The following is a 25,661-nucleotide window of genomic DNA, read 5'->3' as shown; positions in this document are numbered from 1 at the left end:
CAAGAGCCATGAGAGAAGGGAAGGTCCAGAGAAAACAGGGCCTTTCCTTTAATGAACTGAAACAGCCTAATCAAGGAGTTAAGCTGGTAACAATACTAGAAAAACCTAAGAAGTTACTCAGAGGTAAATACCATTTCAATTCCAAAAGAACCCGCCTCCCAAAGTGGGATATGCAAGAGACACAGGTTTGATCCCTGGGTCGGGAAGAAACCCACTCCAGTATTCTTGCCTGGAGAATTCCATGGACAGTGGAGCCTGGCAGGCTACATAGTCCGTGAGGTCACATGAATTGGACACGACTAAAGTGACTTAGCATGCATGCACTTGGGGAGAATACTGAGAGTAATTCAGTAGTAAAGAAAAAAACTGAGGACTGGTGAAACCAAGTAGCAAATTCTATCTTAGCTACTTTCCTTTAAACTATTCCAAAATAATTATAATTTTAATGGTGGCTATTTAATACATTCAGTTTTTTGGAGCTAAGCTTTTTATAAACTACAGGGGAAAAAAAGGAAGTCACGGCTAAGTCGGGTGGGATCAAGCGGAAAACAATCATCTGGAATTTGGGGAGAAAAGCCTAGAGTTTGAAACACAAAGTTTTCTGACCTGATATTACTACATTGGTATCCTATGTAATATGTCCCCTTTCCTCTTTTTTTATTTTTGAGAAACAAATTTTCTTTTTTGAAAGCTGAAACTACAAATTCAAATGATGGAGTGCCAACAAATATCAATTACAATTTTCAGTGACAATAGCTAAGACATTACATATATTATCAGTTCACATACTTCCTACAGCACAGGGGACTGAATGATGAAAGTTCTGCTTACCATTCTCCACGTGGGCAAGCCTATGCATGAGAGGTAGCCAGACAAGGCACTGGGGAGGAGGATCGGCCATCATTGTGTCTAAAAACATATTTAGCATTATCTTTTTCTGTGAAGAGAAAAAAAAAATTATTTTTCAAGTTACCTCTGAACTCTAACGTTAGGCTAACTTAGGATTCTCACAACCAAGGTGGAATGAATTACATGGGAAATTTTATAGCAAAATAAATAATATTTTGCATTACTACAGACATTGTAACACACTACCCTAAATACTATTTCTATATTCAAATGCATTTCTACTTACATTATTTTATTTGAGTCTTAAAACAACTGTATAAGACAAATAGGCTAGGATGGAATTAGTGTGCTGTACACCTGAAGCTTGGAGCAGGGAATGGCAGCCCACTCCAGTATTCTTGCCTAAAGAATTCCATGGACAGAGGAGTCTGGCAGGCTACAGCCCATTGGGTCACAAAGAGGCAGATAGGACTGAGGGACTAACACACACACACCTGGAATAAATATTGTAAGTCAACTGTATTTCAATAAAGATACGAAATGAAAAAAGATAAATCGGCATTACTATCTTCATTTTACAGATGAGACAAGAAAGGAAAAACACATTTACATGACTTGTAAAAGTCTTAACCGAATCAGAACAACTCAGGTATCCTTCAAAAGACTACTTCTGAAGAAATCTGAAGCAAAGTCTCAGATCCAAGACAGAGTACAGGCCAGCAGTGAATGGAGAGAGGGAAAGAGTCTCACATATATGCAAGAGGGCTGAGGGTGATAACAGTAGGAAGTCACCACCCAAAGGCCCTTTATACACAGCTGTGCACTGATGGTGTGGTTTGAGAAATGCCTACTCAAATAGGCTAAATTTTTCCAAAGTGTTTTCCATCTCAGGCATCCAAGTTACTCCTGTTTCTGAGATTTCAATGGAAATTGGGAGGAATGGGTGAACAACAAAAAAATAAAACCAGTAAGTCACCCAACATTTGAATGGAGGTTCGGACATGGAAAATATAGTGGATATGTAAATAACTGCAATAAACCAAAATAAAATTAAAAGCATCCACTTCAAATTGAGAAAGAAGATGCTAGGGAGTTTTTTTAAACTAGTCAGAGGTAGTTAACAAATATTAAACATATCATTCATGATAATGTTTAAATTAATATTATCTGTATCTTCTTATATTTGTTAAAAATTACATTTTTACAAGCCCACTTATAATCCTAATGTTACTTTCCCTAAAAAGTCTTGGCTCACCTATCATGGAGTTTTACAGGTTTTTAAAAAATGTTCAAGATGAAAAAGTTCCTTAAAAAACTAAAAATAGAGCTACCATATGACCCTGCAATCCCACTCATGGGTATATATCCAGAGGAAAACATGGTCTGAAAGGCTACATGTACCCCAATGCTCATTGCAGGACATGAAAGCAACCTAAAAGTCCATAGACAGAGGAATGGATATATCTGATATCTCAGAATTCCCTTATAAATACACTCAGGATCAGTTTCCAAAAGTTGTCCTCAGTTCAATTCAGTTCAGTCACTCAGTCTTGTCCAACTCTTTGTGACCCCATGGACTGCAGCACACCAGGCTTCCCTGTCCATCACCAACTCCCAGAGTCTACTCAAACTCATGTCCATCGCGTTGGTGATGCCATCCAACCATCTCATCCTCTGTCGTCCCCTTCTCCTTCCACCCTCAATCCTTCCCAGAATCAGGGTCTTTTCCAATGAGTCGGTTCTTGTCCTAAGTTGTCCTAAATCATACTATAATTGGAGGCCCACTGAAAGCATGAGGAGTGAAGCCAGAAGAACCATGTCCCAGGACTCTATCTTCCATAAACTACGTGATTTGGGGGAAAATCACCTAATAATCTGGTTTCAGTTTTCTTATCTCTCAAGGGCTAAAGCAGTGGTTCTCCAAGGATGGCCAGAGATCCCCCTGGGAGGTTCCTAAATCATTTCTAGGGAGTTCATGAGGCCAAAACTACTTCCATAATAACACTAAGATATTATCTGTCTTTTCCAGTTCACTCTCTCAAGAGGGTATGGTGGAGTGTTTCAACATGGCATATCCATAATTATCTGCAAAAGCTTTTAAAATGTTCCTCCCTTTTCCAACTACACAGCTGTGTGAGACCAGATTATTTTTTCCATACTTACTCCAAAACAACATATCACAACAGATTGAATGGATAAGCAGATATGAGAATCCAGCTGCCTTCAACTGAGCCAAGTATTAAGGAAATTTGCCAAAAATATAAAACAATGGCATTCTTCTCATTAAATTTTTTTGTTTTGGAATATATTTTTCATAAAGTATATTATTTGTGTTAATATATAATAGGCTGTCATTATTCTTTTTAAATGATTTAATATTTTTAATTTATCAATTTTAATTTCTAACATGGAAATAGTGATAGATATAACCCACATAGACAAAAGCTCTCTGGGGTTCTCAAATGTTTTTTGGGGTGTAAAATGGTCCTGATACCAGAAAGTTTGAGAACTCATGGGACAGAATTCCTAGCTCTAAAATTTCATGTTTCAGAAAATAAGTGTGTGAAAAAGAGACTGCCTCTTTCTCTACCTTTTTGTTTTATTTTGGTTTTGCTCTTGAATGCATGCTTTGCATTTCTCTTTATTTTTTACAGCACAATATTTATAATAAAAGCTGTAATAAAACTGCATATAATGCACACTCCTATTACAATTCTCATTTTTCTGTATGTCCCTCCAAATGCATGTTTCTATAGAGTTACGTACACAGGGTAGATAAAAATATACGATCTGTTTTTTAAGTTGTTTTATTAAATACTTTATTGTTTTGCTACAACGTCTTCTTTTCTAATCATTTTAACAGCTACCTTATCCACTGAGCAAAAACACCATGATTTATTTATGCCTTCCCCAATAAAATACTAAGGCTGTTTTTATCTTCGTACGTACTTTCATATTTTTCTTTTAATCCGGTGTTTCAGTTTGTCACCTACCTCCCTGCCCTTTGTTATTCTAATCCTCAATACTGACAATTACTAATCTAGATGCCATCCATTCTCAAGTCCCTCCCTCTACTTTGAGCTACAACTTTCCTGCATTAAAAGAGGGGACAAATTATCTCTTAAAACTGGGAAATCCAGTATCACTAAAATAATATGAGAAAACAAGTAAAATAATGTAGCATTAGATCATCATAATTGCAATTTCCAATCTCATCATTTTTATTAAAAACTCTTATTTTCTTATAGGCAATAGGTAAATAATTTTTATCCATTGTCCTATGACTTACTTGGTCATCAGTTAAACAATGTACAGCATTTAGCTAAAAGCCTTAAAAATATCATTTTAAAAATCTTTCAGATTAAAATGTTTTTATACAAACTTTTGTGTAGAGTTATAAAAATATTTTGTCTGACAAGGGCAAGCACACATTAACTGGTTATGGGACCAGTGTTATGGACTGGCCTTCAATTATTAAAAGGCTCTGAATTTGTCCATATCACAGATTTATTTTGGACTTTGAAAATTAGGATACTTTGCAATGACACAACAATGTAAAGTTGCTGTGCTTTTTGTCAGAGCGACTTTTATTTATTACAGCTTTTAAAAAATGGAAAGTCTTTAAAAAATCTGAAATTCTGTATTTTCCTCATTGTAAAGATTATCTCATTGTAGATAATGATGGAATAAAAGTATCAATGAAAACAATTAGGTTGCAAGTAAGTATATCCATGAGCTTTAAGCTTATGATTAGAATTCAAACCCAGATACTTTCTCATGCCATATTTGATTTAAAACCACTACTCAATTAATCCAACAAATAACTAGTAAGCACTGATGATTTTCTAGACTGTTAGTCATGAGGATGTAAATTTGAAGACCAAGGTGCATCCCTTCAGGATATTAGTGAGCTACATATAACTGGCCAGAGATTGCAGAACAGGAAGCAATTAATCCTACATTGAAAGATTCAGAGCATCAAAGACCAGGAGATATTTAGCTGTGATATGAAATATGAGGCCTTTGTTGGAGGAGACAGAAAAGGTCAGAGGCTACTGCATTTCAGTGAGGGCTAAGAACATAAAGAAGAGAAGAACATCACTTTCGCTTATGCAAAACAAGTGAAATGCAAATCAAAACTATGCTAAGATAACATTTCTCATCTCTCAGACTGGCAAAAAAATCCTAAATGAAAGAATATGTGCTGTTGGCAAGGCTGCAAAGAAAAAGATGGCCTTACCCATTGCTGGTGGGAATGTAAAGGGCACTGGGGCAATATCTAAGGGCATCCTGATGCAAAGGGGTAGGAGAGATCCGGAGTGAAGGAGAAAAGACAGGCTGCAGGTGGACTGATAGCACCGCCTGTGTGGCTGACAATCCAGTAGACAGTGAGGAGTTTGCAAGGTTTGTTTTTGTTTAAAGCAAAATAGGGACATCAACAGGGATGTTTTTTAAAATGATGACTTAAACTCAGATTTGCTTATGCTTAAAAGGAATAATGAATCAGAAGCAGCATCTGAGCAGGTATGTCCTCATCTTTTAGGCTGCCATTAGGGCAGGAAGTAAAGTGACTAGGAGTCCACGATTCTCAGAGCTTTCTTGGCAAAGAATTTTCCTGCTTACCCTGAAGACTAGTGAACCACAGACTCCAGAGGAGGGAGTACATGTAGACTGTGTCGCAGAGAAGCTGAGCCAAGAGCCCCCAACACTGCACACCCAGCAACCTCCAGCCCTGCCTACTGGCCAGGGAACCATCAGACCCTGTTCTCAGCTCATGAGTAATAGCAGAGGGCAGGGCCTTTTCTACAGCAATGTTCACAGTAAGCACTATTAACTGACAAAAATCTCTTAAAAAATGAAAACATAAGTCAACTATACTCCATTAAAAATTAACCTTAAAAAAAGAAAACAATCTTGGAGCCATCGTCATTTCTACCTAAGAAATAATTTAGCAAGACATTCTCCTCCACAGGCCCAACTAGGGCAAAATCTCAGTTTCAACTCTCTGCAATTTTGTTCAATCTAATGACAGCCAGCGATATAGGCCTCATTACCAGAGACCTGTTCATATCAAAATCCATGTTATACACTGTATTTCATCCAATCTAAGACACCATCATTTGTAAGATGCACCATTATTTTTTTTTTCCTGCCACTAAGAAAGAAAAACACTCAGCCAATTAAACTAACTCAATGACTTAATTAACTATAATCCTTCATGACATGTGAATCGGTCCCACCAGCCTCCTGATGAACTGAAATTCCTTTCATCTATTCAGAAGGATTTGGCAATTTTGCAAGGTTCAGTGGCACTGCTTCAACTGACAAGAAATGATTTTGGTCGTATCTCAATGATAAAAACACAGCTTCATCTATTTGTGGATATCTTCCTTTAAAAAAAAAGAAAGAAAGAAAATCTTCTGTAAAGCACCTGATGTTGCTTTGTAAGAAAATATGTAGTTTTTCCAATGATGAGTATTTATGTCACTAATGCAAAATTTATTTCTGTTATGTCCACCATCTTCTGTGTTTACAACAACTTTTTAATACTGAATCAGAGTATACTCTCCCTGAGGACATCTGAAATGACAGCACATGCAGTACCAAAAGGGGGACATAACTCAGCTGAAGTGCCTCCGACAGCAACAACTATGATCAAGTTATTACATATGCGCAGGAAATGACAACCCATCATAACCACCACCCGCCAAAAGCAATGGTCAGATGCCATGGGCTATACGAGAGATTTTGAGAGACGTTAGGCGTGGAAAGGGTCTTCAAATAAATGAAAATGGTAATAATGCACACGAGATTATAACGGTAATGAGAGGCTTGCTAACACAGACAATAAATGTTGCTTAGTTAGGATACCTATGAAACACACACACACATATTCATATGCCAGTCAACTCTTGCCAAACTTTAGTCAATATCCAGGAAAACAAAGTCAGAACTTCCAGGAAGTTCTGTAATATAATTTTTGGTGAATATATGTATGGATATATGTTATTCTATGGCCTGGCTAAATATCCCATATTTTAATCTTTTGAAAGTGAAAGTGAAAGTTGCTCAGTTGTGTCCGACTCTTTGTGATCCCATGGACTATACAATCCATGGAATTCTGTAGGCTAGAATACTGAAGTGGGTAGCCTTTCCCTTCTCCAGGGGATCTTCCTAACCCAGGGATTGAACCCAGGCCTCCCACATTGCAGGTGGATTCTTTACCAGCTGAGCCACAAGGGAAGCCCAAGAATACTGGAGTGGGTAGCCTTCCCCTTCTCCAGCAGATATTCCCGACCCAGGAATTGAACTGGGGTATCCTGCATTGCAGGCGGATTCTTTACCAATGGAGCTATCAGGGAAGCCATTTTAACCTTTTACTTCTAAATAATTTCAGATTTATGGAAAGCCTATAAGAAGATTATTTAAAAATTCCCATTTGCCATTAACTCAGACTCCTCAAATGTTAACACTGCAGAAGAGATGTAGTTAAAAGTAAATAGCTTTTTATTTCTGCAAAATCAGGACATTCTCTTGATTAAATGCAAGTATCAAAATCAGGAAATCAATGTTATTGACAGAATACTATTATCTAGTCTACAAGCTTCAATTCAGATTTTCTCTATTGTCCCAATGACGTCCTTTATAACAACTACAACAACAAAAATCCGGATCATGGTTGTGTTTCAGTTTTCATGTCTCTTTAGACTCCTAAAATCTGGAACAGCTCCTCAATCTTTTTTTGTCTTTCATGACATTGCCCTTTTAAAGTGTGTGGGCCAGTTATGTTGCAGAAATCCTGCATTTGGCATTATTGAATGTTTCCTCAATGAGACTCTGGTTGTACTTTTCTCTAAAGAGAACCACAGCAATCATACTGGCTACTTCTTAGGGCATCCTACTAGGGAACAGGATTGTCATCCTCTCCCTCTGCTGGAGACGTGGATTTGATCACTTGGTTAAAGTGGTATCTGACAGGTTTCTCTACTGCCAAGTTACTATGTTTCCCTTATAATTAATAAATATTCTGTGGTGAGACACCTTCAAACTATGTCAGTATCCTATTTCCGTATCTTTTACCCATTAATTTTAACATGTGTGCTAAGTCACTTCAACCATGTCCGACTCTGTGCAACCCTATGGACTATAGCCCACCAGACTTCTCTGTTCATGAAATTCTCCAGGCAAGAATACTGGAGTCAGTTGCCATGCCCTTCTCCAGGGGATCTTCCCGACCCAGGGATCGAACCATAACCAGGGACTGAACCGGCATCTCATACGTCTTCTGCATTGTCAGGAGGGTTCTTTACCACTAGCACCATCTGGGAAGCTTTAACATAGATTTCAAAAAGTTCTCTGCTTTCTAGAACTTTTAAAATGTAGCATGAAGCTCTGTTATCTCATCTCTACCTGGAAAAAAAAAAATGGCTGCTACAGCAAGTATCCACTCTGCTCTGAGTTCTTTGAGGCACACTTAAGATCTCAGGAATATACTCACACTAACCTCTGGAGCAAGACCACACAAGGACACTCACAAATAAAGAAGAAATCAAATCTATCTTTCTTTTATATGAAAATGGCATTATACTCTTGAGAGACTGTGAGCTGACAGTTGAGAGTTGTACAGCATTGCTTGTCTCTGGTGCTCAGGAAACAATGATCTGAATTGTATAGAGTTTTATATCAAAATTCCTATATTTCACAGTTAATAACTCACTAGGGAGAGTAATACATGTCTAGTAGCAATAATACAAATACTTCATCTCAAATATTTTCCTGGAAACTCTTAGTAATTTGAGATATTTCAAATCCTATCATTTTTTTTTCAGAAAAGACTTCCCTCCCCTCTCCCAAAAAGAGTTCTCAGGTGAACTTTTGATCCTCCCTCTTTTTTATACCCCCATCTCTGATTTAAAGCTCTTTTTCCTCCCATATTCAAGACCTATATCCGTAGAGTGAAGCAATCTGGCAAAATTTGACTAAAGGTAGAGGGGCAGATGAGAGCTCTTCAAGTCCTACGTTCTATTAAACCGTCCTTACCTGCTGTGGAAAACAGGTGCGGACCGAGTGCTCTGTGTAACCAAAAGATGGCCCTTCAAAGACAGCTGTTGGGAGCTTCAGAACTTCCTTCAGAAACTGGTCAAACTTGCTAAATATCATTAAGCCATTGGAATCTGACATCTGGGAGAAAACATCTATGAGAATAAAACCAAATAAAGTCAAACTATAAAGAAACACCAACTTTTTATAAACAGCTGTATGTCATTTGTATATCCGTCCAAAAACATCGTTAAAAAGTATCATAAAGTTACTATGACTTTTAGTTAACATGTACTCTCAATCTCTTTCACACTATGTGGTTACTTTGCTAAGAAGGCTCCTCTTTCCCAATCATTGAATACTCTACCAAAAGATCACACAACCATTCACATACATCCATCTACCTACTCTTTTTGAGCGTACATAACTGGATAATATATCACTTTTTATTTTACCTATTTACACCTCACCTTCCTTATTCCAAGAAGAATTTGTAGCAGCACATCTTTATCTCTTACATTTATGTATGTACTTATATGACATATACATATTTGAGTGTATGAATATAGTTGAATATTGGTGAAGGGTATGAAAGAAACTGTATTATACATGTGTATTCATATACTAATGATGTAATGTATTCTTATGTAGCATGTTCATTTAAAACATTCCATTTAATAAGTTCCAAAGTAGAATAAAAAAGAACTCACATTATCTTTTCTATCATAAGATCCTTTGATACTATAAGATTCTGTTTTTACATAATGTCTAACCCAAGCAGCTGAGAAAGAGGTTTCCAGTAGTATTACTATTTCTTTATCTTCTTAGAGAGAGCTTCCTATCTCTGGTTAGTAATTCTCCTCTTCTCACCCATAGTTGAGGAGAAAAAGAAAAAGAACCTGGAGCTCAAAACAACTTGACAACTATAACCTACGCTTTCTTTTCAAATTATTCAGCTTTCTTACAAACAAATCAGTGAGTTAAATATGCGGAGAAAAAAAATGTCCTGAGGCCTTTTCAACCATGGTATTTTGAAAAATAATAGTCTATATATTCATAATAAAAAGGTATATTAGAAATATGTATGTAATAGATACATACAATGTACATTTTTACATTACTCTTTAGGTTCAATCTGGGGATTTTATCGAAAACCACTAGGTAAAAAAAAAAGAAACATTTAAAATATGTTAATCAAAGGAAGATAAAATTTAGATCATCAGCACCACAGGGTAACTATTAAGGCATCAGAAAACAGAAAATTATCAAAGGAAAATCTCTGGCACGTTCCTTTCGTGATAGCTGCTAGTTTGCAGTTGAGGGAATAGCATTAAATACCCATTAGGAGGGGAAAATCCAACAAGAGGCTAAAAGAAACACAGTCCTAGTGGAAAGTAAAATCAATTAATTAACAAATACATACTAAGTTCTCACTGAGTGGTCCAAGTGCCAAGCATTCTGCTGTGTATTTTGAAACACAACAGGGAAGTATGATACATGGTCCTTATCCCTAAGACACTTCCAAAGTAACTGGGAAAAATAAGATACATATGAAGCAAAGAAGAATGAAACACTAAGCTAACTTAAATAGAACAGAAAGAAAGGAGGCATATGATATTAGTTTAACCTCACCATTTGCTATGGCTGAGTCTGCTTGTGTGTGTGGCATGCTAAGTTGCTTCAGCTGTGCCTGCAGACACCCAATATTCTTACCTCCTTCATCAGTAATAGAACACTAATTTTATTTGTGGAGCAATGTACCCAGCTAAGAGATCACACTTTGCAGCCTTCTTTTAATACGTTTCAGTCATGTGACTAGGTGTTTGGAGACTATAAGCAGAAAGGTTGTGAGAGATTTCCTGGAAGGCTGGTTAAAGAAAGTTGACTGCACTGGAAATAGATCCCTTTTTCCTTCCTCCTCTTGCTATGTGGAATGCAGCCATGAAAAGTAGACTATGAAAAGTGAAAGTGAAAGTGTCAGTCACTCAGTAGTGTCCATTTTTTGCAACCCCATGGACTGTAGCCCGCCAGGCTCCTCTGTCCATGGAATTCTCCAGGCAAGAACACTGGAGTGGATTGCCATGCCCCACTCCAGGGGATCTTCCCAACCCAGGGATCCAACCTGGGTCTCCTGCATTGCGGGCAGATTCTTTACTGTCTCAGCCATCAGGGAAGCCCTGGACGATATGGTAATCTCAAACTTTATGTAGAAATCATATATCAGAATGATAGAAAAGAAGGATACAGAAAGCCTGGGTGTCACATGAACACAAAGTTACCATATCAATCCTGGACTACATACCCCTGGACTTCCTTAATATAAGAGAAAAATAAACTTCAACTTTGTTTAACACTATTATCCTGGGATTTTGCAATCCCTAATATTAAGGGACTAATATTAAGTACCACTAAACTTTACTAAACATTACCCCATTTTACTGTCACAAAAAGACAGTGTGTGTGTGTGTGTGTGTGTGTGTGTGCGCACGCACACATGTGTATGCACATAATTGTTTAAATTTCATAGCTAAGGAAACTAGCTTAGAAAAGTTAAACTTCTTAAGGTCAAAAAGTTACATCTAGATCAAGATTTAAACTCACACCGATTCCAAAGACATTCCACTACACTATGCTGCTGCTGCTAAGTCACTTCAGTCGTGTCCGACTCTGTGTGACCCCATAGACGGCAGCCCACCAGGCTCCCCCATCCCTGGGATTCTCCAGGCAAGAACACTGGAGTGGGTCCACACTACACTTCTTCAAAATATAGTGTAGAATAGATAGAAAAATACATAGGCAGGGGCTGTAAAGAAAGAAATTTAGAAAGTTGGCCTTGAAAACCAGGATTTGAAACGAAGTAAAAACAGGAGGAGTAGGGGCTTTGGGACACAACTAGAGAAGAACAGAGATAAATAAAACAAATGAATGAATATAACAAAGCAGAAACAGAGAATAAACTAGTGGCTGTCAATGGGGAGAGGGAAGGGGAGAATGGGGATTAAGGGATGAAAAGGTATAACCTAATACATATAAAATAAATAAGCTACAAGGATATATTGTACAACAAAGAAATATAGCCAACATTTTATAATGACTTTAAGTGGAGCATAATCTCTAAAATTACTGAATCACTCTGTTGCACACTTGAAACTAATATAATATTGTAAATCAACCATATTTCAATTGAGAAAAAAAAAGAGTAGGATAAAAATCTCCATGGCAGGAGTTTATAGTGTGTCTGTTAGTGATGGCAGACAGGAAACAGTGCACTGAAGAGAATGTTCTGTGATAATTTATATTGAGAAGGAAAGATAAATAAAGATTCAGTAAGAAAAGTAATCACGTTATGAATGAAAACTCAAAGAGGAAACAATTTGGATTTGGTTTAAAAGTAGGGAAGAAATACTTAAAAAGTTAGGTTTCAAGAAATCAGACTGTTAATGATTGGCAGAATAAAAGAGGAAGAGTGAGATTGGAGACATCAGCTAGAAAACTTTGTAAACTTTGTAAGCAATGCAAAAGTAAGGAAGTGAGTGGCAGATGGGGGAGGGGTAGTCAACTCCAAGACATCACATTGGAGGCAACTGAAGTTGATGGCAAACTGGGTTAGAGAATAAAGGAATTTCTAAAATTAGGATTATTTTAAGTTTCCAGCTTCACAATCCTAAAAGGCAAGTCATATGGCAGAGCAGGAAAACAGGAGGAACCCAAATGCTGATGAGATACCCTGAGCCACGGTACCAACTGTGAACTTGCCAGGCTTTGGACTTATTTTTACATGAGAAAAACAAATCTCGATGGTTTTAATGCCACTCCTAGTCAAGTTTTCTGATGCCACTCCATGTATTCATAACTGATACACTAGCAATTATTAATGTGTAGTCACTAATGGTAGAAATAGTGAAGACCAGAGACTTCAGCTACAAAGTACCTACATACACATATGTACATAGCTTCGAATCATAAAAACATACCTGCATACATCCATACCACCAAATTTATACCTAACTCAATCATAGCAGTACTGATTAGATAGTGAAATGGCTAACTTCTCCCCTCAAAAAAAAAGTATTATTTTCAGCTATACTTAGTTACTAGGTCATATAATATATACAAAGTAGTAGTTAAATAAAAAACAAAGAAACAAAAAAAACTTTTTAGTCCATGAAAAAAGAAACTTAGTAGGTTTATATTACACTAGTAAGAGAACAAGCAGAAACAAGTTCTTTGGGTGGTTGGTTTTAAGAGATACTGCTAGACGAAAACTGAACGTACAGTTAAGTAATTACTTAGAAGTCATTATTTCTAGAGTTAGTGGTTTAAAACAGTTTTTCCTTTTCTTTTCTTTTAAGCTAGGCTTCTCATATCTGTAAAGAAAAACAGTGAAAATAATTGCTAGATTTTTTTTATCATAAATAAATATAACAATGAATCCAAGTGCATCTCATATCTGTAACAAAATGAAATATAACAATGAATCTATAACAGCAAATATGATTTACTATATACCTATAAAAATATCTTAGCAAAGAAATAAATAAGAGCTAATTAAATGTAATAAAAAATATCCCCAGAATTCAGCTAGCCCTCTAATTAAAGCCCTAAACCCTTCTGGCATTAAAGGAAAAAACTGCTTCCCAGATCCCTGGTTAATTCCCCAGTAATTCTATTTATACACCTCTGAAAGAAGGTATGCTGATTTCCCATTAGTTGTCTCCAGATAAAAATATAGGCTTTCTCCCTTGTGAAGAACCCACAATCAAGCCCTTACACACACACGGGTACAAACTTTCAAAAATACTCTGTCCTTTGTGTAGTGGCAAAATAATGCTACTATTCTACCATCCTCACATATGTATTGATTTTTTTTTTTCCTGGAGATAATGACCCTGGCTTTCTTCATTGCATCTAACCATTCCCTTCTTGGCCCTGCATGACCAACCATACACTTCTGCAAGGGGACAGGACTGTTTACAAAAGGACTCAAGTCTATTGAAAAGAAAGCCACTTTCTTTTCTATGTTAGCTTTGCTGGCAAATGACTCTCATCTTCTCTTGCCATCTTTCTACCAACTGAGCAACCTAAACCACACACACACACACACACACACACACACAAAATGTATACACATCTGCATATTTATAAATATCTGTATGTAACTAAATCCAAGTGCATATTTTATTCTTAAACTCATGAATATTCCTACATCATTCACTAAGTCGAAGTGAGGCAGGAGGATGGGATACAGCCATGCCTTGGGCTTCTAGTACTGACTCAGTCAGGAACTACCCTAGGCAACTCTCCAGGCCTCCCTTGCTTTTGGTTTATCTTCTTCTTTTTCATAAAATGCAGATGAGGCAGTCATTTCTTGTTTTCAGTTTTTAAACATTTTGGTTACATGAGAAATATGAATGTGAACAAATTACTCGGATTAAAGAGTCACTTCCTGCTAATGAAGGGAAGGAATGATTAAGAGTACCAGCCATGATAAATAAGCGGTGACAGGTGGTTAAAGACTATAGCACAGGATGCTAAATTTTGAACAGGTGAAACTGCTTAATTATAACTTCAAAGGTTGACTCCCTATAGTTTGTTAATGAAACACCCAGGAAGCAAATCAACTGAAATGTTAGAACTGCCAGTTCTAAGCAAAAACACCACCTCAGGTCATCTTTCCCCCGGCTACTCAAAATGTGGTCTATCCAAAACCCACAAAAGCAATAAGTAATAGAAATTATTATTAAAAAACCATTTTATGCCACAACTCAGAGAAAATGCCTAACAGGGTGTTATCATTTTGGGATATTTCTTTTTTATGCACATAATTTTTGTTTAAAACTGTATTACACTTATGCATTTTGATCTGAAGCATAATTTTAAAGGCAGTACATTCAATCCTGTCAGTATCCCAAAGTGTAACTGAGCTCTCACTTTTGGTCATTAAAGCTGTTTCAAGTCTTCGAATATTATGAAAAATGCTGCAACAAATATATACAAAACCTGGGATTTTTAATTCCTCATGATAAACAGGAAGCAGGCTGAGTTAGGGGATACAAATATTCTTACAGCTTTTCTGATATACGCTGTCAGACTGCCCTTCAAAATGATGGCAACCAGTTTTCTCAAAGACTTCAAAATAAATTGCATGAATCATCTGTTCTTATCTTTTAGTGCAAGACAGATGGCGTTTGAATAAGAGATTAAGTTTCTTAGAAAACAGCAGAATTAGATAAAGCAAATCACACAGTTAAATTAATTGATAAGTACGGTCTAATCAATAATGGCCTTACAGTCTGTAAATTTTGCTTCTCTGAGGATTCCTGACATTATTGAGTCTTCATCATGCTGATAATTAAAGTCTGTATTCTTTGATTATAAATCACTGGTATTTAGAATCCTGTCAAGTTGCCTTTGAATCTTGGATACAGTCCCTAATGGCCATAAGAGTTAACCATTTATCTATAAATGAATGATACCTGGGAAGAGAAACTTACTTAAGAGAGACCTGAGAAGTCTAATTAAGAAATGTCTCAAACTAAAAACACAAATATTGGTTAAGTCATTTTAAATGCTGTCTTCACAATAAAACAAACAAGCAAACAAAAACAGATCAAGTAAAGTGGAGGGAAAGTAAAAGTGTTCATCGTTCAGTCATGACCAACTCTCTGTGACCCCGTGGAATGTAGCCTGCCAGGCTCCTCTCTGTCCATGGAATTCTCCAGGCAAGAATACTGGAGTGAGTAGCCATTCCCTTCTCCAGGGGATCTTCCCAACACAGGGATCCAACCTGCGTCTCCTGCATTGCAGGCAGATTCTTTACCATCTGAGCCACCAGGGAAGCCCAAAATGGGAGGGGAGAAAATTCAAGAAAAAAAAAATCCTAAAACAGGTAAAATGCAGAAAGATCAAAATAAAAGTAGAAATGCTAAGGCATATTCCATAAATTAGAAAAATCTAACTTAATGGGAACATTAACAGAGGTAACAGCAAAAGTACAGTCAGTGGGAGGAGGCTGCAGGAACTAAGAACAAAGACAGGGAATAAGGAGGCAGAAAAAGTGAATAAATGGTCAAATATCAATTGATGTTACAATACAGTCTTACAGCTAATTTCTGCTACACTATTATTCAGCCACCTCAACTAAGTAGGACATAGCTGTGACTAGAAAGCAAAAGAAAAATGGATTCTCACAACAGTCAAAACTGACAATCATACTACGAAAGTGAGTGCTTCTCTCAATATGAGCAATCACTTCTTTTGCACTTCAATAGAATACAAAGAAGGTTGGTTATGTTTCCTCCATCGGTAGCATATGAAAAGTGGACCAGAAGCAAAGAGAGACTTGTAGAGACTGGAGCACTGATAATACCATCATGTTTACCAGCGATAAAGGACACAAACAGACACTGCCACCACCGATAGCCAGAAATTCAAGAGCTGAAAAAGCACAGCAGTCTGAAAACACGAGAAGGAACAAACCATCCAAGATTTCACCATCAGCCCTACATGTATCACAGAATGACAACCCTAAGAGATGAGAAGTGTTTCAATTATGATCAGTAAGCTCTGTTTAAAACAGGAGGCACAGACTATACAAAGCAGTTTCCACCCTGGGTGATTAAAACAAAAAAGTGGAGATAGGCTAAAATTTTACCAAATGTAAATTACTGATTGAGAACTAAAATTATTGCAGTCCTCTGTTGTAACTACTAGTGAAAAAGTGCAAATTCTAATTCTCTGTGAAGTATGGAAGGGATCCAGGTGACAGCGGGTTTTTGTTTTTGTTTCGTTTTAATGTGGCTTTTGAACTTCTTGTGCTGCTGTGCTATGCTGCTCAGCTGTGTTGAACTCTGCGACCTTTTGGACTGTAGCCTGCCAGGCTCTCTGTCCATGGGATTTTTCAGGCAAGTACCTAGCTGCTGGTACCTAGCATAAAATCTGCATATAAATATAGCAAATTTAATCACAGATACTAAGAATCCAGAATCACCTAGAATGTGCAGTTAATCAATTTCATATTTTCAACCAGCTTCTCCAGTACTTCTTTATCTGGTATCATCGTCGTTAAAAGGCAGAAAAAACCCCAACTTTCTTTCTGTCTGTGTTTCAATGAAACATAATTTCATCCATATTGTATTATCTTCCTAAGAAAAACCACACTAGAATTTAGAAAATACTAAGAAATTTCAGCTCCAAAGGGTAATACCTTGAGATACCATGTGAAAAAAACTCAGAAGAGTATTTAAATAAAACTATAATTTTTTCCACCAAAACTTCGTTTTATTGCAGCTGATTTTGAAAAGAGATAACCAGATAACACTGACCAAATATATTATCTAAGATCTTTCTTTAGGCATCTAAATCTAGATCTAATGAGCCACCTAACTTTCCAACTTTTAATGTCATGGTAACATGTAAGAAAAAGCACAGAAAACAAATGTACCTATGAAGAGATCTTGCCAAAAAGCTTGTACTTGAATCAGATGAAGCCTCCGTATCTTTCAATTAAAGCAAAAAAACACTGGCCATAGAGGAACATCACACGAAATCTAGTCCATGAGAAATGCTACGGGACAGATGACCCAGTTTCAACAAACCAATTCACAAGGTATCTCAACACTCTGTGAAAACCCACAGCTTCAATCTCACCTCCCTGAAACCTGCCAGTTTCTTACTCCAGGTAAGAAGTACAAATAAGAAATACAAATACTAGGTACTTGTATTAGGGCGCCTGGATCACACGTGTCTCCCTTACAGGACAAGCAGGCTGGAGTACAACAAAGCAGCTCACAGCAGGCTCTGAATCTACAGCCTGAGTTGAAATCCCAGTTTCACCCCCTCAGTTAACTCAGCTGTGAAAGAGAAAGTATCATGTGCTGCTCAAAGGCATGTTAAAGGTTCAGTAAGAAAATATATGTAAGGCACCCAGCACAATGCTTGGCGTATCTGAGGCAGTCAGGGACCATCTAAAGAGTGAATAAATGAAAGGGACAAGCAGAAAAATTAAGTAATTGTGGATTTTACCTTCTTCCACTACATTTTATCACTTTCTAATAGTATCCACTGAACAGTACAATGCCAAAATTGAAAACAATAAGAAAAAAAAGGAACGATAGCTGAATAAGCAGGCTATTAATTTCTACATAACTACACTTGACTCTAAGGTACTAAAAAACAGTTTAATCACAAGGAATACCACCTGATAAAGCATGGAGTGATTAAGGGCTAAACTTGACCAAACCTAGTAAAAGTAATGAAATTTACTTTCTAACTAAAACTGACCAACATAATTAACTTCAAGCATAATTTTTAATAACATAGAAAACATTTTTAAAGCATACAGCTTCAAAAAGAATTTTTTAAATGTGAACGTTACTATTCTGAACCTTTTCAGTTTTCTTGCTTTAAACTAAAAAAAAAAAAAAACAACCCTAACAAATCAATTCAACCAACTTTTTCATCTGACCAGTAGGTGGCATAATTTGAATATTCTGAGCCAGTAGCTGCAAAGAAAATGATATGGTAGTAAGAAAAAACAAAAACGTTCAATAGATAATCATCCAAAATTCTAAAAACATTCATTTAAAAGTCCTAATTTGAAAATACAATCTTTCAAATAATATAAAAATACTTACATCTCAATTTGTCCAGCATTTTTCCACCACACATGGTTGCTAACATAGCTTTAACTGAAAATACCGTCAACTTGCCTCGGCCCTCACTGCAAAATAAATTATATTAGAAATAATTGCTATCTGGAATCACAAAAGCAATCAAATGTATCACTAAATATCAAGCAACCAGTAAATTGATTCCTGCACTTATGCTACAATATTACCACATTTAGAAACCTTGTATTCTTGTTTTTCCTTTATAGAATTAAGGCTTCACATATGCTATGTGAAAATTGTTCAAACTAGTTTATTTAGAAATGAGTTCAGAAACACCCTGTAAAACAACTTCTATTGGATTTGTAGGCAAAAGCCAAATGGACGGAACCTGAAATGAATATCCCGCCACCTTAATCTATTAAATCCACAGCTGAAGTGTTCGAGTATTCAAACCTGAGGCCCCACCTGGTTTGAACAGTGATTCAAAAATGTGTCCTCCCATCAGGATATTATAACAACAATTTATTTCTCTGTACTAAGGAAACAGGATGCATATTGCTATAAAGATTTTATACAGTACATTTATCTCTATTTGTTTTTCTGGAACAGCCTTTATGTTACCACGTATTTATTCTAAGAAGCTCATCTGAGACGTTTGTGTCTCGTCTTCTCCTATCACCAATGTGAGAAAAGTGAAGGAGAAGGGAGAGTGACATGAACTCTTCTGCAGGAACTAGAAAGATGAAATGTAGAACGTGAGTGATCTACTCTAAGTAAGGCTGTACACCACCTGCGCGACCAGGACAATATCAGCAAGGCCCCAACCCCTGCGGCCACTGCTTCAACCATTCAATTACGCCCTGGTTTCAGAGAAGATGAAAACTTCACTATCTGGATTTTTAGGTCATATATATAAAATGACAAATATAACGGGCTTTTGCATTAATTTTTTTTAAAGTTTACTTAAGAACAGCATCTTCTTCTTCTTTTTTGGCCACACCATAAAGCATGTGGGATTTTAGTTCTGCAACCAGGGATAAAACCTATGCTTCCTACCCTGGGGGATGTAGTCTTAGCCACTGGGCCACCAGGGAAGTCCCATTTTTGTGTTAATTTTATGAAGCTTGTGCTTACAAAGTGTCATAGTAACTTAGAGTAAAATACCTTTGCAATAATGAGAACTGTATCATCTTGGTTTTGGAAATCATATGTCCGCCTATCATATTTACCAATTCTAATATACTGTCTCCTATTTTCCAAAACTTTTTGTATACAATAAGATCATACCTGGAAAAAAGGTAAAGGGTTGTGATAAGCCAGAAAATTCTCAGTGAAAATACTGCCAGGACACAAATGCTTGTTACCGTCTGATTTTAACTATTACATCTAATAAGATAAAACAGGAATTCTCTAAAACCAGCTAAAATTAGAATGAAAGTGAAGTCGCTCAGTCGTGTCTGACTCTTTGCAACCCCATGGACCGTAGCCTACCAGGCTCCTCCATCCATGGGATTTTCCAGGCAAGAATTCTGGAGGGGGTTGCCGTTTCCTTCTCCAGGGAATATTCTGGACCCAGGGATCGAACCTGGGTCTCCAACATTGTAGGCAGACGGGTTTTTTAAATATATAGTTCATCAGAATACAGATTGTGGTCCATGCCTTACACTGTACTTGGCAATATTATCATCTGGAAATAAGGAACATTCCCATGTCAAACATTCATTGCATTATACAAGCAACATAAGTGGCTAGAAAGAACATAAACTGGCTTAAAAGTGATAGATTTCTGATACAGAACTTCTAGAGTAGACATCTCTTTTTGGTTCCTGACCATTCAAATGCTGAGTCTACATCAACGTACACCCTACGTTATGCAACATGCATACTTCCCACTACCAAAGTACGAAGAAAGAAAGAAAAAAACAAAAGTATGTTTTCCCATCTTTCTTTGAAACTAAGACAGGGGCACATAACACAAGCTCCACTAATAAGATGCATCTGCTCCAGATGTCAAATAGAAAACAACCTGCAGAAGAAAGAACTCCCAAGAATCCACCCAGCGAGGATGGCGACAGGAGGAGCAGTCACACGCAGCGTCTGAGAGCAGAGAGGGGCTGTCATATTGGCACCCACAGTCCATCATCTGTGGTGTCTGGAGCACAAGCAGCAATATCCATGCCCAGCTTGGTGGCAGAGGTGCTTCCTGAGACCACTTATGTGGTATGATTTGAGCTCTGTTCGTGGCAGTGCGGTCTTCAAGCCTACTTTCCCAACCTTAGAAAGCTGAGGGCTCACCCATATTCTTTTAATGAATTAGCCAGAGATGATTCCTACTGGTTACAACTAAGAACTCTGATGAACCTAGCCTCCATCGTGAAGGGGCTCAGAAAGATGACTGAAACAAAACATTCCAGAAGCTCAAAGCGAGAGTAAGCAAGCCTGATGGCCCGCAGAACAAGGATGGTAAGCAAGCGCTTCCCCACAGAAAAGTCGAGCTTTGCTGCACAGCTGATGACATTTTTAAGGTAAATGTGCTCAAAACATTTTTTGCAGACACAGATTGCATGATGTAAGAATACCCAGGAAATTCCATAAGGGAAAGTAAAAATGAATCTCAGAAGAGATTTCCACAGAAATCAGGATTCTGATTACCTCTGGGGAGAGAGAGGAATTGTAACACAGAAAGGAGAAACAAGGGGTTCTTCCAGGGTGCTGACAACATCCTATTTCTTGGCCTCTGTAGTGTTTATATGGATATTTGCTTTAGACCAATTCATTAAACTGTACTTTGTTTTGGCTATTTTTCCATAGGTGTTTTCAATTTCTGAATAAAAACTTTTAAAAAATGAATCCTGGGAAAGTGAGGGTTACCATTATTGGACAAAACTAATGGTTTAAGAGAGAGAAAGATGAAAAGGAAATATACAGGCTAAAAAACACTTAAAACGTTTAATCTGCAATGCATAAAATTTTCCATAATGAGAATTTCCATAACAAAATGTAAAAAATAGTAAAATCCCAAGGTTCTGGTCCAATCTTCAAATGTCTATTAATAGAAGACTGGCTATTAGGCTATAAAAGAATGAAAAAACATATGAAAGATAGAGAATTATATCCAAGATAGATTACTAAGTGAAAAAGCAAAGCAAGGCTTTGAACAAAATAATTGCTAGAACAAAATCTAGCAATTATGTTAAAAAGGAGAGAGTAGAAACAATATTCTCATCTACCTGTATACATATAAATTGTCTGAAAGGATACTGAAAAATTACAGTTGCTTCTAGGGTCAAAAGCAAGCAGCCAAAGAAAAGCAATGAAAGAGTGGGCACTTTTCACTTTATAAATAATACATGTTTGTTCTAGAAGAGGAGGTTCTTAAGCCAATAAACTAAGCTTCCAACAAATGACACTAGGAAAAGAACAGCAAATTAAACCCAAAACAAGCAAAAGGAAAAAAATAATGAGTAAGAGCAAAAATCAGTGAAATTGAAAACTGAAAACCAATAAAGAAAATCAATGAAACCAAAAGGTGGTTCTCTGAATAAACCAGTAACACTGATAAACCTCTAGCCAGACTGACTAAGAAAAAGAGAGAACACACACATTACCAATATCAAAAATGAAAGAAGGGGTATTAGTAGAGACTCTCTAGCTATTACAGAAATAATAAGGAAATATTACAAAAACTTTATGTCCATAAATTCAACAACTTAGATGAACTGGACAATACAAGCCACTCCTTGAAAAACGCAAACTATTAAAGCTTACTCAAGAATAAATAAGTGGCCTGAATAGACCCATATCCATTATAGAAATCGAATCTGTATTTTTAAGCCTTCAAAAAAATAAAGCTCTTTATTCAGAGAGCTGGCAAATTCTAAACATTTAAAGAAGAAATAATTGTATTTCTACTCTCTTCCAGAGAGTAAAAAAGGACAGAACACATCCCAATTCTTTTATGAGGCCAGCATTCTTCTGATAACAAAAACGCTCAAATACATCATGACAAAAGAAAATATCAAGTCAGTATCTCTTGTGACCACAAATGCAAAACTTTCAACAAAATGTGAGCAAATTTAATTCAGCAATAAATAAAAATGAATTAAAAATCACAATCCAGGGGGCCTTATCCCCGTGATGTAACACTAGTTTGACATTTGAAAATCAATCAATGTAAAGAGAAAAGCCCTATGATCATCCAAATAGGTACAGATAATAATATTCAACATCCATTCCTGATAAATACTCTCAGAAAACCAGGGGGAAAAAAGCACTTTCTCAGTGGGCATCTTCAAAAAATAAACACTGCTAGTAACATCATACTTAATGATGAAAGATTAAGTGTTTTTTCCCTCAGATCAAAGACAAGTCAAGGATGACTGCTCTCACTGTTAGAATGCAATACCACATTAGAGAACCCAGGTGCTGAAATAAAGCAAGAAAAAATATAAATGCACAGAGATTGAAAGTTCAAAAATACAACTGCATCTTCTCCAGACAATATGACCTTCTGTGTAAAAACTCCCAAAGAACCCGCCAAAAAAATGTATAGAACATACCAAAATACTATAATAAAGGACTTTTAGCAAGATTGCAGTATACAAGGCCAACATAGAAAATTCAAATTTCTATAAATTAGCAAAAGATAACTAGAAATAAAATAGCAAGAAAATATGAAAATGCAGATAATGTTTAAAAAATACATGTTCAAGATTTGTATGCTGAAAACTATAAATACTGATGAAAGAAATAAAAGAAAATGTAAACAGTTATACCACATTCATGAAACAAAAGACTCATTGCTTATTTTAAAATGTTAATTCTCCATAAACGGATCAGAATACTATTGTGATTCAATGTAATCCCAAATTCACCATAGAGATATTTTTTAAAAAATCTTCATATTTCCTTAGCTTTCTCAGTCAGTTCAGTTCAGTCGCTCAGTCGTGTCCGAATCTTTGCAACTCCATAAATCACAGCATGCCAGGCCTCCCTGTCCATCACCAACTCCCGGAGTTCACCCAGATTCACGTCCATTGAGTTAGTGATGCCATCCAGCCATCTCATCCTCTGTCGTCCCCTTCTCCTCCCGCCCCGAATCCCTCCCAGCATCAGAGTCTTTTCCAATGAGTCAACTCTTTGTATGAGGTGGCAAAGTACTGGAGTTTCAGCTTTAGCATCATTTCTTCAAAAGAACACCCAGGGCTGATCTCCTTCAGAATGGACTGGTTGGATCGCCTTGCAGTCCAAAGGACTCTCAAGAGTCTTCTCCATCACCACGCTTCAAAAGCATCAATTCTTCGGTGCTCAGCTTTCTTCACAGTCCAACTCTCACATCCATACATGGCCACAGGAAAAACCATAGCCTTGACTAGATGGACCTTTGTTGGCAAAGTAATGTTTCTGCTTTTCAATATGCTATCTAGGTTGGTCATAACTTTCCTTCCAAGGAGTAAGCGTCTTTTAATTTCATGGCTGCAATCACCATCTGTAGTGATTTTGGAGCCCCCCAAAATAAAGTCTGACACTGTTTCCCCACCTATTTCCCATGAAGCGATGGGACCAGTTGCCATGATCTTCGTTTTCTCAATGTTGAGCTTTAAGCCAACTTTTTCACTTTCCCTTTCATCAAGAGGCTTTTGAGTTCCTCTTCACTTTCTGCCATAAGGGTGGTGTCATCTGCATATCTGAGGTTATTGATATTTCTCCCAGCAATCTTGATTCCAGCTTGTGCTTCTTCCAGCCCAGCATTTCTCATGATGTACTCTGCATATAAGTTAAATAAGCAGGGTGACAATATACAGCCTTGACGTACTCCTTTTCCTATTTGGAACCAGTCTGTTGCTCCATGTTCAGTTCTAACTGTTGCTTCCTGACGTGCATATAGTTTCTCAAGAGGCAGGTCAGGTGGTCTGGTATTCCCATCTCTTTCAAAACTTTCCACAGTTTATCTAAACCTATACAAATCCCAATAAGGCATGAGAATAAAGATACTATTCAGATGCCTAAAACCCACCGTGTTCTTGGTACTTTCAAAACGTTCTCATGTTATTTTAATATGCATCCAACCAGTATGGACCTAACAGAAGCAGAAGATATTAAGAAGAGGTGGCAAGAATACACAGAAGAACTGTACAAAAAAGAGCTTCATGACCCAGATAATCACAATGGTGTGATCACTCACCTACAGCCAGACATTCTGGAATGCAAACTCAAGTGGGCCTTAGGAAGCATCACTACGAACAAAGCTAGTAGAGGTGATGGAATTCCAGTTGAGCTATTTCAAATCCTAAAAGATGACGCTGTGAAAGTGTTGAACTCAATATGCCAGCAAATTTGGAAAACTCAGCAGTGGCCACAGGACTGGAAAAGGTCAGTTTTCATTCCAATCCCAAAGAAAGGCAATGCCAAAGAATGCTCAAACTACCACACAGTTGCACGCACCTCATACACTAGCAAAGTAACGCTCAAAATTCCCCAAGCCAGGCTTCAACAGTATGTGAACCATAAACTTCCAGATGTTCAAGCTGGATTTAGAAAAGGCAGAGACCAGAGATGAAAATGCCAACATCCACTGGATCATTGAAAAAGCAAGAGAGTTCCAGAAAAACATCTACTTCTGCTTTATTGACTATGCCAAAGCCTTTGACTGTGTGGATCACAACAAACTGTGGACAATTCTTAAAGAGATGGGAACACTCAACCACCTGACCTGCCTCCCGAGAATGTATGTTTGTGTGTCAGGAAGCAACAGTTAAAACTGGACATGGAACAACAGACTGGTTCCAAATTAGGAAGGAGTACGTCATGGCTGTATATTGTCACTGTGCTTATTTAACTTATAGGCAGAGTACACCATGATAAATGTTGGACTGGATGAAGCATGAACTGTGGAATCAAGATTGCCAGGAGAAATATCAATGACCTCAGATGTGCAGATGACACCACACTTACGGCAGAAAGTGAAAAAGAACTAAAGAGCCTTTTGATGAAAGTGAAACAGGAGAGTGAAAAATTTGACTAAAACTCAACATTCAGAAAACTAATATCATGGCATCTGGTCCCATCACTTCATGGCAAATAGATGGGGAAACAATGGAAACAGTGAGAGACCTTATTTTGGGGGCTCCAAAATCACTGCACATGGTGACTGCAGCCATG

At 37.1% G+C, this 25,661-nt stretch overlaps 1 protein-coding gene across 14 annotated transcripts in view; it reads right to left on the bottom strand.

The window, feature by feature from the left end:
• DTNB (dystrobrevin beta) overlaps positions 1 to 25,661 on the bottom strand; it is a 241,584-nt gene that overhangs the window by 153,162 nt on the left and 62,761 nt on the right. For all 14 annotated transcript variants that reach the window (XM_061433109.1, XM_061433112.1, XM_061433114.1 and 11 more), the window contains 3 exons: positions 18,525 to 18,610; positions 8,890 to 9,044; positions 832 to 937 (listed from right to left, as the gene is read on the bottom strand). In XM_061433109.1, the coding sequence (XP_061289093.1) occupies positions 832 to 937; positions 8,890 to 9,044; positions 18,525 to 18,610 (347 nt within the window). The remainder of the gene's footprint in view (positions 1 to 831; positions 938 to 8,889; positions 9,045 to 18,524; positions 18,611 to 25,661) is intronic.

Source organism: Bos javanicus, chromosome 11 (assembly GCF_032452875.1).
Source record: "Bos javanicus breed banteng chromosome 11, ARS-OSU_banteng_1.0, whole genome shotgun sequence".
NCBI classification, from domain to species: Eukaryota; Metazoa; Chordata; class Mammalia; order Artiodactyla; family Bovidae; genus Bos; species Bos javanicus.
Note: the sequence above shows the minus strand (reverse complement) of the source record. Positions and strands in the feature narration are given on the sequence as shown.